The 14025-nt window shown below is 40.2% G+C and overlaps 1 protein-coding gene and 1 non-coding gene across 4 annotated transcripts; both read right to left on the bottom strand.

Moving 5' to 3' along the window:
• Window positions 1-4059: 4059 nt before the first annotated feature.
• On the bottom strand, window positions 4060-13831 carry LOC139368143 (tubby protein). 3 transcript variants are annotated; one of them, XM_071106736.1, is made up of 12 exons: window positions 13576-13831; window positions 12980-13159; window positions 12473-12715; window positions 12054-12188; window positions 11190-11336; window positions 7993-8162; window positions 7593-7754; window positions 7261-7373; window positions 6952-7066; window positions 6730-6828; window positions 6381-6552; window positions 4060-6155 (listed from the first exon to the last, which is right to left on the bottom strand). In XM_071106736.1, the coding sequence occupies exons 2-12, from the start codon at window positions 13122-13124 to the stop codon at window positions 6022-6024; spliced, it is 1635 nt and encodes a 544-aa protein (XP_070962837.1). In that variant the 5' UTR covers window positions 13125-13159; window positions 13576-13831; the 3' UTR covers window positions 4060-6021. The 3 variants fall into 3 exon arrangements, with proteins under 3 accessions (XP_070962837.1, XP_070962834.1, XP_070962835.1); XM_071106733.1 differs by having other exon boundaries at window positions 12980-13136; XM_071106734.1 differs by having other exon boundaries at window positions 12980-13185; window positions 13576-13608.
• LOC139369037 (small nucleolar RNA SNORA17) lies at window positions 11746-11874 on the bottom strand. The gene has a single exon (XR_011627039.1). It is a non-coding gene; the product is annotated as a small nucleolar RNA SNORA17 (small nucleolar RNA).
• Window positions 13832-14025: the final 194 nt, after the last annotated feature.

Here is a 14025-nt window from a genome sequence, read left to right as displayed (position 1 = left end):
TCCCCTCCTGTACTCCCTGTTCACTCATCACTGCACGGGCAGGCACAACTCCAACACCATCAAGTTTTCCGATGACACAACAGTGGTAGACATGATCAATGACAACAACGAGACAGTCTACAGGGAGGAGGTCAGAGACCTGGCTGTGTGGTGCCAGGACAACAACCTCTTCCTCAACGTGATCAAGACAAAGGAGATGATTGTGGACTACAAGAAAAAGAGGACCTAGCACGCCCCCCATTCTCATCAACAGGGCTGCAGTGGAGCAGGTTGAGAGCTTCAAGTTCCTTGGTGTCCACATCACCAACAAACTAACATGGTCCAAGCACACCAAGACAGTCGTGAAGAGGACGCAGAGTAGCTCGGCCTCCGACCGCAAGGCACTACAGAGGGTAGTGCGTATGGCCCAGTACATCACTGGGGCCAAGCTTCCTGCCATCCAGGACCTCTATACCAGGCAGTGTCAGAGGAAGGCCCTAAAATTTGTCAAAGACTCCAGCCACCCTAGTTATAGACTGTTCTCTCTGCTACAGCACAGAAATTGTACCGGAGCGCCAAGTCTAGGTCCAGGAGGCTTCTAAACAGCTTCTACCCTCAAGACATAAGACTCCTGAACACCTAATCAAATGGCTACCCAGACTATTTTAATTACTTGTTACTTTTATTTCTTATTCTTATCTGTATTTTTAAAAAACTGCATTACTGGTTAGGGGCTCGTAAGTAAGCATTTCACTGTAAGGTGTTGTATTCGGCGCATGTGACTAATAACATTTGATTTGATTATATCTGGCACTCTCTTAGGTTCTTTCCCCAGTCAGTATTGTTCCTGTATTTATGCGTAGACTCTACTGTTATATTGTCTTGTTCCATGTTTGTTGTTTTATTAAATGTTTCACCTGCACCTGCTTCTCGACTCTCAGCGTCTCCGTTACTCTCTGGATTAGAGCGTCTGCTAAATGATTCAAATGTAAAAAATGTAAAATGATCCAGTTCTTCCATGAGCTGCATACTCACCAGACATGTCACCCATTGAGCATGTTTGGGATGCTCTGGATCAACATGTAAGTTCCTGTTCCCGCCAATATCCAGCAACTTCGCACAGCCATTGAGGAGGAGTGGGACAACATTCCACAGGCCACAATCAACTCTATGCAAAGGAGATGTGTCGTGCTGCATGAGGAAAATGCTAGTCATACCAGATACTGACTGGTTTTCTGATTCATGCCCCTACTTTCTTTTTTAACAGTATTGGTGACCAACAGATGCATATCTGTATTCCCAGTCATGTGAAATCAATAGATTAGGGCCTAATGAATTTATTTCCTTATATGAACTCAGTAAAATCTTTGAAATAGTTGCATGTTGCATAATCTATTTAATTCAGTGTATATAGAAGATAAGTGCAGATACAGAGCTCCTGGTCATGTGTCAAAGTTGGTCATATCTGACTATCATCGAGTTTGTATATACACATTGGCACACATAGTGAACACATAATGACAGTGTTGTGTTAGTTCACCTGTTACATCACTGAGCTATCTAAAGAGTCATACTGTGTATATATAGAGAGTTGGGCCAATGTGGTTTCAGTCTGATAGTTGCGAGTGAGCCACTTTCACCTACATAGACATTGCTAAGTGATAATTGATGCTTCTGCTTTGTGCTGTTTATTTCTGATAGTTTTCAAAACCTATGAAGATGTCCAGTAAAGATAGATTTGTTGACACCACAACACAGTACAGACTTAGATACACATTATCCTGAATGCTAATCAATAACAACGTCTGCTAAATTCACTGCTCGGTTTTGCTTGTTCACAGCAGGTCATTTCATATGGAATTATCAGACACGCTCTCGTATTGTTACGTCACCAACATTTCGAGAATAAAGACGTTTACATGGCAGCCATTCTAAAACCTGACCGAACTCCCTCTTTATACGGCTCTGATCTAAACTTGTGAATTGACTACTTATTTTTAAGGATAAGAGTTTTTCCTGACCATGTGACCTCACCAGGAAATACTCCTGTCCTAAAGTGTGAGAGATTAGTAATTGGCAATAATAGGTAATACACCTTTTTTTAAACATTTTTTTTACAGGGAGGCAAGAAAAATAAAAGAATATCCTCACCATACAGCAAGCAAACTGGGATAACTAATATAACTTGGGCCTAAATCATGGTAACCTAAGTTTGTGAGCAACTTTCACTAATCAAGTGACAAGTTTGTGGCAGAGGAACAGTAGAGGTTCTTAGGAAACACTTTTATCTCACAGGAAGATGCTTATAAATGTCTTCAGTCATCATTGCCAATATTATTGTCAGTTCAAACTAAACATCATTAACACAGGAAGTGTGTTTCTTTATTGAGAGGAAAGGCATCTTTTTACTCCGCAGACAACGTCTAAAGTTAGTGTTGGTATAAGGTTTCACTCAGAAACAGAATAGATAGGCTACATCAGAAAACATGTTTTGTGGTCATATTAATTTACCACAGGGCTTAACTGTGGCCTATTCTTATATCTGTGAAACTCAATTGCTCTCTGCGTTCAGCAATACAGTAAGTGCTGAAAGATTGACTGTTATCGCTATCGAAATTACTTTTGTAACTGTTGTGCAAGAGGAGAAATCATGAGTCATTGGTTTTATCTACATCTGAATCTGTTGGATGTAGTGTTTCCAGATCAGCAGTGAAGATTGGTATATTCATTAAGTTCTTTTACTAAAAGTATTTTCGTCCTTGACTGCGATAAAGAGACCAAAAGGAGATAGTGGGGAGAGAAGATACTAACTTCCTGTACAAAAAAACATCAACACAGAGTAATGGGTTTACAAGATGTTTTATGCCATGGCTATAATTTAACACATTTAACACATTTGTCCCTAGAAATGTGTTCATTTACAGGTAGAAATGCATTCAACATCCACTGAAGTAGCTAGCAAGTTTACTAGATAGCTACAGTAGTTGCCTTGGTAACCAAACAAACAGACTTGCTTGTTTAGATCATTGGTTCTCAAACTGTAGGGCGCACCCTGCCTTTTTTTTTACGGAATTCAGTCTGGCTTTAAATTTTCTCTTGAAAGTTATAATAGTAGAATGCACAAGGTGTAATTTTGAAATTGGGTAATGCATCAACAGTTTTCCTCTTGTCAAACCAGTCTTTGCATACCTTAGAGAGCTATAATGTGTCAGAAATGTCCAGATCAACTAGCCCATGTCAGCTAGGTTTTTTAGACCATACATTCTGTTGTAATGTTTGAGTCAGTCAAATATCACATGAATGCACATTAGACATGGCAAAATGTATAGAATTGCATGAAAAGTAGCTTTAAAACTGCTAAATGTTCTCTGCATCCCATGAGAACATTTGTATAATTTCAGGAAATAGACTTCAAACTTGCAAAATGTTCTCTCCACCAACAATAGGGGTGTGAATAGTTTGTGTCATGAACAGTGCGTATGCCCATAGAAATAGACGTGGCTGAAAATCGAATTCATCAATGCCAATAATGTTTTCAATTCGACTTTTGCCTTCAAAAGCAGCTCAAACATGTTAAGGATGAACTATAGCCATTGAACGCTACCGTGCTGATATACCATGCATTACAGGAAAATAATGCACGCTCTAAATTGTCCTTCAAGCCAATCAGAAACAAGTATTCAACAATGCCGTAGTATAAAAATGATTAATCAACATGACAGTTTTAAACATCAGTAAACATTCTATCAATAACAATTTATGGCAAATTCCACATCATTATCTTAAATAGAGTCTCTTTGCAGCTTCAGGAATCCAGACTAATTTCCTGGTGGAACCGGTGCTACTTACATTTTCAGCTGGTGGCACCAGCCCATAATTTGATCGTACCAAACTTGTTGCAGCATCACGCAATAGGAAAAAATGACCAGCCATTTTAAAAAGACGTTCACAGTGCTACTGAGATGATATGATTCAGAAAATAAGTTATTTCAACTAACATTTAAAAAAAAGCCTTTTGTGAACTAACACTCGCACTTGACTCTTGTCCCTCATACTAGCTCTGACTTTGCTGATAGCTACTTTATTGAGAAAAAATGTATTTATCTACTATGACTGTGATACAGTATGTGGTTGTCCCACCTAGCTGTCTTAAGATGAATGCACAATCTGTAAGTCGCTCTGGATAAGAACGTCTGCTAAATGACTAAAATGTCAATGGAAAATGGAACATGTCCAAGCAGGAATGCATGATCAATATATTTTGACATGCACCCTAAACCAATGATTGTCATGAATGGGTTGACAATTAGTCTATTGTTGCTATATTTTACTCTCAAAATAGGGCTCCAGAACTGCAGATTTCTTCTGTTAAATAGATATACATTTGCTTACATCTATTGTGTGTACAAACATCACATAGGCTAATTAATTTGTAAACTCAAAATGCATTAGTTAGATAGTTAAATATAATATGCCGGTAGTTAGTTGTGTAATTGATTAATCTAACAGTAATTGTAATTTCCTAAAAACTTTGCAGCATACCCAATAATTTATATATAGGCCTATGCAATCACCGCAAATGACAGATGTGTGCTTCCCACACTCCACTCTGTATATCTCAAAGATATAGCCTACCAGATAGTTTGGTTAAAAACTGTGCTTAAGCAGCCAATATTGAGACTTGAGAAATAAATGTAATACCTTTCAGAAACCTTAGACCCTCCTCTCTCCAACAGTCACAACAGCTTCTAAACTTTTATTTTCCCGCAATTTAATTTTGAAATGTTACAATCAGAATGCATTTTGCTCTCCAACTAACCTACTTGGGAGCAGCAAGGGAGAAACAAGCACAGGGCAGACCTGACTATTTCATTCAGGGATCCGAAAAATGGTGCTCTTTAGATTTGACCAAATCGTGGTTTTTGCCGTCCCCAAACAGAACGTTTTGAGAGAAGTGAAGTGACCAGCTAGAAATGGCAGCTCGCACCGATGCAACCAATTAAAATGGAACTCACAAAGCCAAGTCAAAGCCCAGATAACAAATGTTGTTTCTGGGAACGTTTTTGGGAAGGTTATTTTTCTAAGAACCAAAGGAGAACCTTTAGGGAACGTTATGGAAACGTTCGCTGGGAAGATCTCAAAATGCGACTAAATGGTTGCAGTCTAGAGCCCTGCGGCTGTCATGTTACACTGAGTATGCAAAACATTAAGGACACCTGCTCTTTTCATGACATAGACTAACCATTTGAATCCAGGTGAAAGCTATGATTCCTTATTAATGTCACTTGTTAAATCCCCTTCAATCAGTGTAGATGATTCCTGTGTGTATCAAGAATGGTCCACCGTCCAAAGGACATTCAGCCAACTTGACACAACTGTGGGAAGCATTGGAGTCAACATGGGCCAGCATCCCTGTTGAATGCTTTCACCTTGTAGAGCCCATGCCCTGACGAATTGAGGCCGTTCTGAGGGCAACAGGGGTGGTGTTCCTAATATTTGGTATACTCAGTGTATATTGCACATATGAGATTATGTGGAATGTAGAAAAAAATGGAAAACATGAATACGTTACACTTTGATAATGTGGAGTGGAGCCTTAAGACTGCAATCAATATTAAATAAATGAATTGGACATATTTCTTATACATATTTCTTATAAAAATGTTTCAGTTCAAATATGATCAAACAGCCTGCACAAAACAGGTATGCTGTGCAACATTGTCATTCTAGTGGTTACATCTACCAGACATCTAAGCACAATATATAATTCAGAGGACCTAGTTGCTGTTTTTCAGATAACATTTAGTAATATGTGTTCCTTATTGAGACTGAATCATAACCTATACTCAATGACGTTGATTAGTTGTTACGTATTTTTCGTAAAATCTAAAAAATACTTTTTGTAATCTCAGGTGTTGAAAAATATCAAACACTTATCCAATACTACCTGGAATGCACATTGACAATTAATACTGTGATAGAACTGTAATGGTAAGCCATTAAGGCTCTGCATCTGCTTGATTGAGTTGTCCACACTTGGTATCACTCACAAGCCAGTTTGCCATCGAAGGAGGAGAGCGTGATGGCGAAGGCCTGCAGGGGACACATAGGGAAGCTATAGTCCATGGAGAATACGTCCTCTGCCACCCGACCAAACTGCATCACAATGTAGTCCTCTGGAAGGGAGTGTAATTGTCCCATAGTCAGCAGGGTGGTGGGGAGTTGGATAGCAGTACATCATAAAAGGGTTAGTTGGCATTGGGGGCGGGTGAATGAAGTGAATTAAGGCATTTTTAAGCCACTACATGCAGAAATATAGAAAGGGTATTCTAAGACAGTTTATAGCCAATCAGGCGGCCTAAAGCACCTCTATTTCTCAGCAAACAATGGCTCTATCTTACCGTTGTCAGGGTGAACGATTTGGAAGTTTTTGACGGAGGCCTGTGTGACTCGGCCGTGGAAATTGAGCACGTAGGACTGTGTCTGTTCATTCCAGCTGGGGGACTTGTTCATGAGGCACACTAGGTTGTCAGTGTTACCATTCTCATAGCGGGAGAGCAGAGACTCTATATCCTGAGAGATAACAGTAGATGAAGGAGAGAGTGGTAAACAGACTGTACCATATCTTTATTTATATAGGTACTCATTCTATTCTCTTATTCTATTCTGCATCATATGTATTGGTTTAGTGGTCTGATGAATTTAACCTTAGGTCTCAATCTCTGGAGTCTTAGGTGTCGATAAACATACACTTTTTGGACGAATGCACACTCTCTCATCATTCTCCATCATGCCAGGAATAACCACCGTCATTTTCCTGGGGCCTTTGAAACCTAGAACATTCTTCTCCTGAAAGACAAAAATACAGAAGAGAAGGTTAGTTATTGGTCAGATTTATTTTTTATCAGGAGGCAAAAGCCTACAGTAAATTAAGGAAGTCATTGTAAAGATGTAAAATTAGGTTTGACTCACATAACAGATTGCGGCAAGCTCTTGCCGAACTGACTCACACTCTTTGACGAAAGGCTTCTTATCTGGGTTATCCCCGTCGTCAAACACTGTGAATTTGGTGCCTAGCACATTTGATCTGAAAGAGATTGATCATACGATTTACATAGTACTGTGAAGTTAAACAGAAGAACGGGACAGATGGACACAATAAATAAACAGACAGACAGACAGAATGGAAAAAAATACTAAACTAAATAAAAAGTTGGTCACACATTTTTTTTTTTACATTTTAAAGTATGGTTGAACATAGATCGGTTGGGGGTTAGTTACCTTAGTTTGCCTATATAACTGTCTGTGTCTCTGGAAAGTTCTGTTGGATCAATGGAAATGAGATAATTGGAGGTTTTGCACTTCTTCCTCTTCCTGCCTGCCATTAAAAACACCTGAGAGAGGTAGAGAGAAAGAGGGGTATTAAGGGAGGACGGAGGGAGGAATCAAGAATGGACAATGAGAAAACAGCAGTTACATGAGTGCAATTATTCTGATGATCAAACTGACATAAAGGCTGGCCAATCATATACAGCACAAGGAAAGACTTGCAACAAGAGCATTCACATTGGCCAGCCATATATTCCATTGAACATTTTCTTTAGCACCCTTACCCTCTTCCCATCCTCCTTCTCCATATGGAGATAGTAAGTGGGGTACATTCCTTTCTCCACGCCCCGCCTGTCCCGAGTGATTCTGCACAGGATTGTTGTATCTCTAGGGGCTGGATGCAGGGCAAACTTTTCAAGATCTTCAACTGAGACAGGAGTTGTCACCTGAGAGACAGAGACAGGAAGGAAACGGGAAGGGTAGGGAGAGGGAAGGAGAGAGAAGAAAGAGGAAGAGATGGGAGGAAAGATGTTGATCAATGATTTTTTTTCAGACATAAATTGTCTGAATGAAAGAGATATTTATAAGGTAATGGCTACCATATCTAGGTTAAAGGGAAAATGGTTCATTTCTAAAATGGACAAACACTGTTCTTTTAGAGTGATGTTTTTATCACACTCTTACTCTTCCAATGTTGTCGTCGCTGTCTGAGGTGTCCTGCTGCCTGTAGTTGGAGTTAAGCAGTGCGAGATTGGCTTTCTCAGCTTTTTTTGTCTTTTTTGGAGTTTTCTCTTTTTTCTCTCTTTCAAGAATTTCATCTTCCTCCCTCTCATTGTCACTTATTTGGCACCTTGCTGTAGCAGTGGAAACAACATATTCAAAGTTATTTCATGTAAACAAAAGGGAAACTCTTTGCAGTATACCGGAAGGTCAGTTTAGTTTATACCGGTAATTGTACACTGAACAAAAATATAAACACAACATTTGCCTCATGCAGTGCGACATATCTCCTTTGCATAGAGTTGATCAGGCTGTTGATTGTGGCCTGTGGAATGTTGTCCCACTCCTCTTCAATGGCTGTGTGAAAATGCTGGATATTGGCGGGAACTGGAACACACTGTCGTACACTTCAATCCAGAGCATCCCAAACATGCTCAGTGGTTAACATGTCTAGTGAGTATGCAGGCCATGGAAGAACTGGGAAATATTCAGTTTACAGGAATCGTGTACAGATTCTTGAGACATGGGGCCTTGCATTATCAAGCTGAAACATGAGGTGATGGCGGCTGATGAATGGCACTACAATGGGCCTCAGAATCTCGTCACGATATCTCTGCGCATTCAAACTGCCATCAATAAAATGCAATTGTGTTCATTGTACAGTGCCTTGCGAAAGTATTCGGCCCCCTTGAACTTTGCGACCTTTTGCCACATTTCAGGCTTCAAACATAAAGATATAAAACTGTATTTTTTTGTGAAGAATCAACAACAAGTGGGACACAATCATGAAGTGGAACGACATTTATTGGATATTTCAAACTTTTTTAACAAATCAAAAACTGAAAAATTGGGCGTGCAAAATTATTCAGCCCCTTTACTTTCAGTGCAGCAAACTCTCTCCAGAAGTTCAGTGAGGATCTCTGAATGATCCAATGTTGACCTAAATGACTAATGATGATAAATACAATCCACCTGTGTGTAATCAAGTCTCCGTATAAATGCACCTGCACTGTGATAGTCTCAGAGGTCCGTTAAAAGCGCAGAGAGCATCATGAAGAACAAGGAACACACCAGGCAGGTCCGAGACACTGTTGTGAAGAAGTTTAAAGCTGGATTTGGATACAAAAATATTTCCCAAGCTTTAAACATCCCAAGGAGCACTGTGCAAGCGATAATATTGAAATGGAAGGAGTATCAGACCACTGCAAATCTACCAAGACCTGGCCGTCCCTCTAAACTTTCAGCTCATACAAGGAGAAGACTGATCAGAGATGCAGCCAAGAGGCCCATGATCACTCTGGATGAACTGCAGAGATCTACAGCTGAGGTGGGAGACTCTGTCCATAGGACAACAATCAGTCGTATATTGCACAAATCTGGCCTTTATGGAAGAGTGGCAAGAAGAAAGCCATTTCTTAAAGATATCCATAAAAAGTGTTGTTTAAAGTTTGCCACAAGCCACCTGGGAGACACACCAAACATGTGGAAGAAGGTGCTCTGGTCAGATGAAACCAAAATTGAACTTTTTGGCAACAATGCAAAACGTTATGTTTGGCGTAAAAGCAACACAGCTGAACACACCATCCCCACTGTCAAACATGGTGGTGGCAGCATCATGGTTTGGGCCTGCTTTTCTTCAGCAGGGACAGGGAAGATGGTTAAAATTGATGGGAAGATGGATGGAGCCAAATACAGGACCATTCTGGAAGAAAACCTGATGGAGTCTGCAAAAGACCTGAGACTGGGACGGAGATTTGTCTTCCAACAAGACAATGATCCAAAACATAAAGCAAAATCTACAATGGAATGGTTAAAAAATAAACATATCCAGGTGTTAGAATGGCCAAGTCAAAGTCCAGACCTGAATCCAATCGAGAATCTGTGGAAAGAACTGAAAACTGCTGTTCACAAATGCTCTCCATCCAACCTCACTGAGCTTGAGCTGTTTTGCAAGGAGGAATGGGAAAAAATGTCAGTCTCTCGATGTGCAAAACTGATAGAGACATACCCCAAGCGACTTACAGCTGTAATCGCAGCAAAAGGTGGCGCTACAAAGTATTAACTTAAGGGGGCTGAATAATTTTGCACGCCCAATTTTTCAGTTTTTGATTTGTTAAAAAAGTTTGAAATATCCAATAAATGTCGTTCCACTTCATGATTGTGTCCCACTTGTTGTTGATTCTTCACAAAAAAACACAGTTTTATATCTTTATGTTTGAAGCCTGAAATGTGGCAAAAGGTCGCAAAGTTCAAGGGGGCCGAATACTTTCGCAAGGCACTGTATGTAGCTTACTGCTGCTCATACCATAACCCCACCGCCACCATGGGGCACTCTGTTCACAAAGTTGACATCAGAAAACTGCTCGCCCACACAATGCCTTGCACACTGACTGCCATCTGCCCGGTACAGTTGAAACCAGGATTTATCCGTGAAGAGCACACTTCTCCAGCATGCCAGTGGCCATCGAAGGTGAGCGTTTGCCCACTGAAGTAGGTTACGACCAAGACCCTGGTGAGGACGACGAGCACGCAGATGAGCTTCCCTGAGACAGTTGCTGACAGTTTGTGCAGAAATTATTCGGTTGCGCGAACCCACAGTTTCATCAGCTGTCCGGGTGGCTAGTCTCAGCCGATCCGGCAAGTGAAGAAGCTGGATGTGGAGGTCCTGGTCTGGCCTGGTTACATGTAGTCTGCGGTTGTGAGGCCGGTTGGACGTACTGCCAAATTCTCTAAAATGACATTGGAGGCGGCTTATGGTAGAGAAATTAACATTCAATTCTCTGGCAACAGCTGTGGTGGACATTCCTGCAGTCAGCATGCCAATTGTACTCTTTCTCAAAACTTAAGACATCTGTGGCATTGTGTTGTGTGAAAAAACTGCACATTTTAGAGTGGTCTTTTATTGTCCACAACACAAGGTGCAACTGTGTAATGATCATGCTGTTTAATCAGCTTCTTGATATGCCACACCTGTCAGGTGGATGGATTATCTTGGCAAAGGAGAAATGCTCACTAACAGGGATGTAAAACCAAATTTGAGAGAAATAAGCTTTTTGGAACATTTCTGGGATATTTTATTTCAGCTCATGAAATACGGGACCAAACCTTTACATGTTGCGTTTATATTTTTGTTCAGTATACCTTGCAAACGTATGACTCACATGTGTTGAGGTGTTGTTTTTTCTTGGGTGTTCCTGGGATTGGGCTTTTTGACCAATCCTTTCTCTCACCATCACTGTCCCATTCTGGCGTCTCAAACTCTACTACGGAATCTATCTGAATAGCTGGAGACTTAGTGATAGTGTTTGCTGGAAATTGAGAGAAATATAAAAATATGGTAATGCTGAAAGGTAGTAATGAAATGTGTTATAAAATATTTTGTGTTGCTCTGCATATTGTGTAAAGTATGTAGCTACAGCATCCAAATAACTTTGCAGTCACATCAACTTTGTTCTGAATATGTTGTGTTTTTCTGGAAAACATATCTACTAGTTAGTCACAGGAAACAGATTAAAGCAGCCAGATCTCTTATGTCTTTACAGAACATGAAGAGAATGAGTTATACAGTACATGACTTCGGGTACTTTTTAAGGTTAGTCCAAGTGCATTGCTGATAGTTCTAGAGTACATCAGTTTGATAGGACGGCAACAAACGTGCTTGATCAATGGGTTATAGACATACACCTTGCCCTCCTGAAGAGGATCAGAATACCTGGGTCTATCTGGCTCGGTTCCGTACCTGATGCCCACTGAACAGGGCAGTCAGGCTATCGTGAGCCATTTACTGTTTGCCCTTTCATAGCACAACAGTGGCTTTGGAGCCAAAGTTACGTCTCAAGGGGCAAGGCCTACAGATGCCTTTAGCTGTAACTCACATTCTTCTATAAAACACAAACCAATGACAAAGCCTTCAAAACCAAGCCTTCTGAGCAAGCATTTGTAACCATGTCTGTGCACATCTCATATACGGTGGCAGAGGTTATCATCACACATTCAGCATTGTGTATGACATTTGTATCTCTTACCCTCTTGTTCATCAGTCTTGTTTTTTTTCTCTTTACTTGGGGTGTGTCCTTTCAATTTGTCCTTTTTTGTTTTTTTCTCTCGCTTCTCCTTCTCTTTCTCTTTCTCCTCTCCCTTATCCTCATTCTGTTCTAACTCTAAAACATAAGACAGAATAGTATTTTTTACTACATTTTGAGGAGGACCATCTTTCTATTCCTCCTTGAGGAAGCCTCCTCGGACAAACAATCACAGATACGCACACACACACAGCAAACACACAGCAAAAATACACAACACACACACACATGACACACACAGGATATTGTGTGTGTGTGTTGTGTATTTTTGCTGTGTGTTTGCTGCTGTTTTTGCTGTGTGTGTGTGTGTGTGTGTGTGTGTGTGTGTGCGTGTCATATCTCATAGGATAAAATGATCTCACGTTTTGCTTGCGCCTTCTCCTTTTTCACACCTTTCTCTTTCTTCTCCTTCTCTTTCTTTTTCACTTCTGCTGGGCCTTCATTTTCTGTACTAAGTTTAGGCTTTGGCTGGCTGTCAATTTCCACGTCCATAGTTTTGGCGATGATGGGTTTCTCGGGGGGCATCTCATCTGTAGCATCAGTGGTTTTTAGGCTGAGCTCTCCCAGAGTAATTTCCTCCAGTGGGTTATCATGGGCTTCTTCAGCTGAAGAGTATAACATGGCCATTACAAGTCAGGCATGCAGTACTAGATGGTTATTGGTAAATTATGTACAACTAATAGTTCTCGCCTACATCTTGACAGAGGTTGTAACCATTCAACAATATTTTATTCTTGATAAGAATGGTGTCAATATGGGGATATGTATTTGTAAGGCTGATAATGCAGCCAACACAGTTGTATGACTGTTCTGTGGTTCAGTATACTGTATTGTGAGAGTACTATACATTGAGTGTTCATATCACCAACCATTTAAGGAGTTGTTGCTCTGGGATTGAGTAATCAACAAGTCTGTGTCATCTGCTCCAGTCTTCTGCTTGCTTTTCTTGGGTCGAGCGTCCCTATTGGCTGTGACCATTTGGGTATCGGCCCTCCTTCTCTGCTGCTTCTTCATCAAAAGTGAACGCTGAGGGAGATTCTGGGCTTAATCTTAATTCCAAGATTGCATCAATGTTCTGCCTCTCCATCGGGTTCAAAAACACAACAACCACTTGCATCACTTTCAAAAGCAGTTTACCTATTTCTTTGATTAGCATATATGAAAAGGGTAACTAAGAGTTAATTATTATTGTAAGATTGTCATGTTTCATCTATACCACTAAATGTAAAATGTTACATTGTTTCAATATTCACAATTTAAACCACACATTATTTTCTTTCGAATAGGTTAATAAATGGAGGTTTATATAGACTAGTATCTAGAGAGACTGGTTGCTTTTATTTGGCTTATGCACTGGATCTGTAGACCACATATTTGGTGACATTTGCCTTTATTACACAATATTGTCATGAATGTCAGTTTAGAGGAAGTCATCTGAATTATAGTATCATTTTGATTTCCTTACCTGATTGTCCAGCTTTAGTTGACGCAATTCTGGGTCCTCCATGGCTAAAGTAATTGTACTGTAAATAACACTCCAATAGGACCGCTAATGACCGTCTGCTGAGGAGAAGATACCACACTATCTAAATAGATTTACCAGGACAAATGTTCAGCTTGCAGACCAATAATACAACTAATACCCACAGACAGATTCTCAACGTAAAAACATGAAACGTATTTCATTCTATCTCTCTCTCTCTCTCCCTGTCTGACATAAGCATATGCACCTGCATGCAACAGAAGGTAAAGTGGATTAAGAGGGATAATGTTCTTAAACTCCATGGCATAGCACATGCAGTATGGACTGGTGAGTGGTGACAGAGCTGACCAGTGATAAATAACATTGAGTCATTGAAAGAGTCATGTTTAATGTGTAAGAAGAAACATAAATGCATTAAAAAAAAACTTGCAT

The sequence above is a fragment of the Oncorhynchus clarkii genome, chromosome 16 (genome assembly GCF_045791955.1).
Source record: "Oncorhynchus clarkii lewisi isolate Uvic-CL-2024 chromosome 16, UVic_Ocla_1.0, whole genome shotgun sequence".
NCBI lineage: Eukaryota > Metazoa > Chordata > Actinopteri > Salmoniformes > Salmonidae > Oncorhynchus > Oncorhynchus clarkii.
This window is presented reverse-complemented; position numbering and strand designations above follow the sequence as displayed.

Bases quoted from the DNA above. Each gene is read 5' to 3' on its own strand.
- LOC139368143 (XM_071106733.1), bottom strand. From the start codon at position 13,617: ATGGAGGACCCAGAATTGCGTCAACTAAAGCTGGACAATCAG. The intron at 11,337-12,053 runs GTAAGAGATACA...CTCAATTTCCAG, and splicing joins CAAGACTGATGAACAAGAGG to CAAACACTATCACTAAGTCT. The intron at 7,755-7,992 runs GTAAGAGTGTGA...TCTGTCTCTCAG, and splicing joins GCGACGACAACATTGGAAGA to GTGACAACTCCTGTCTCAGT.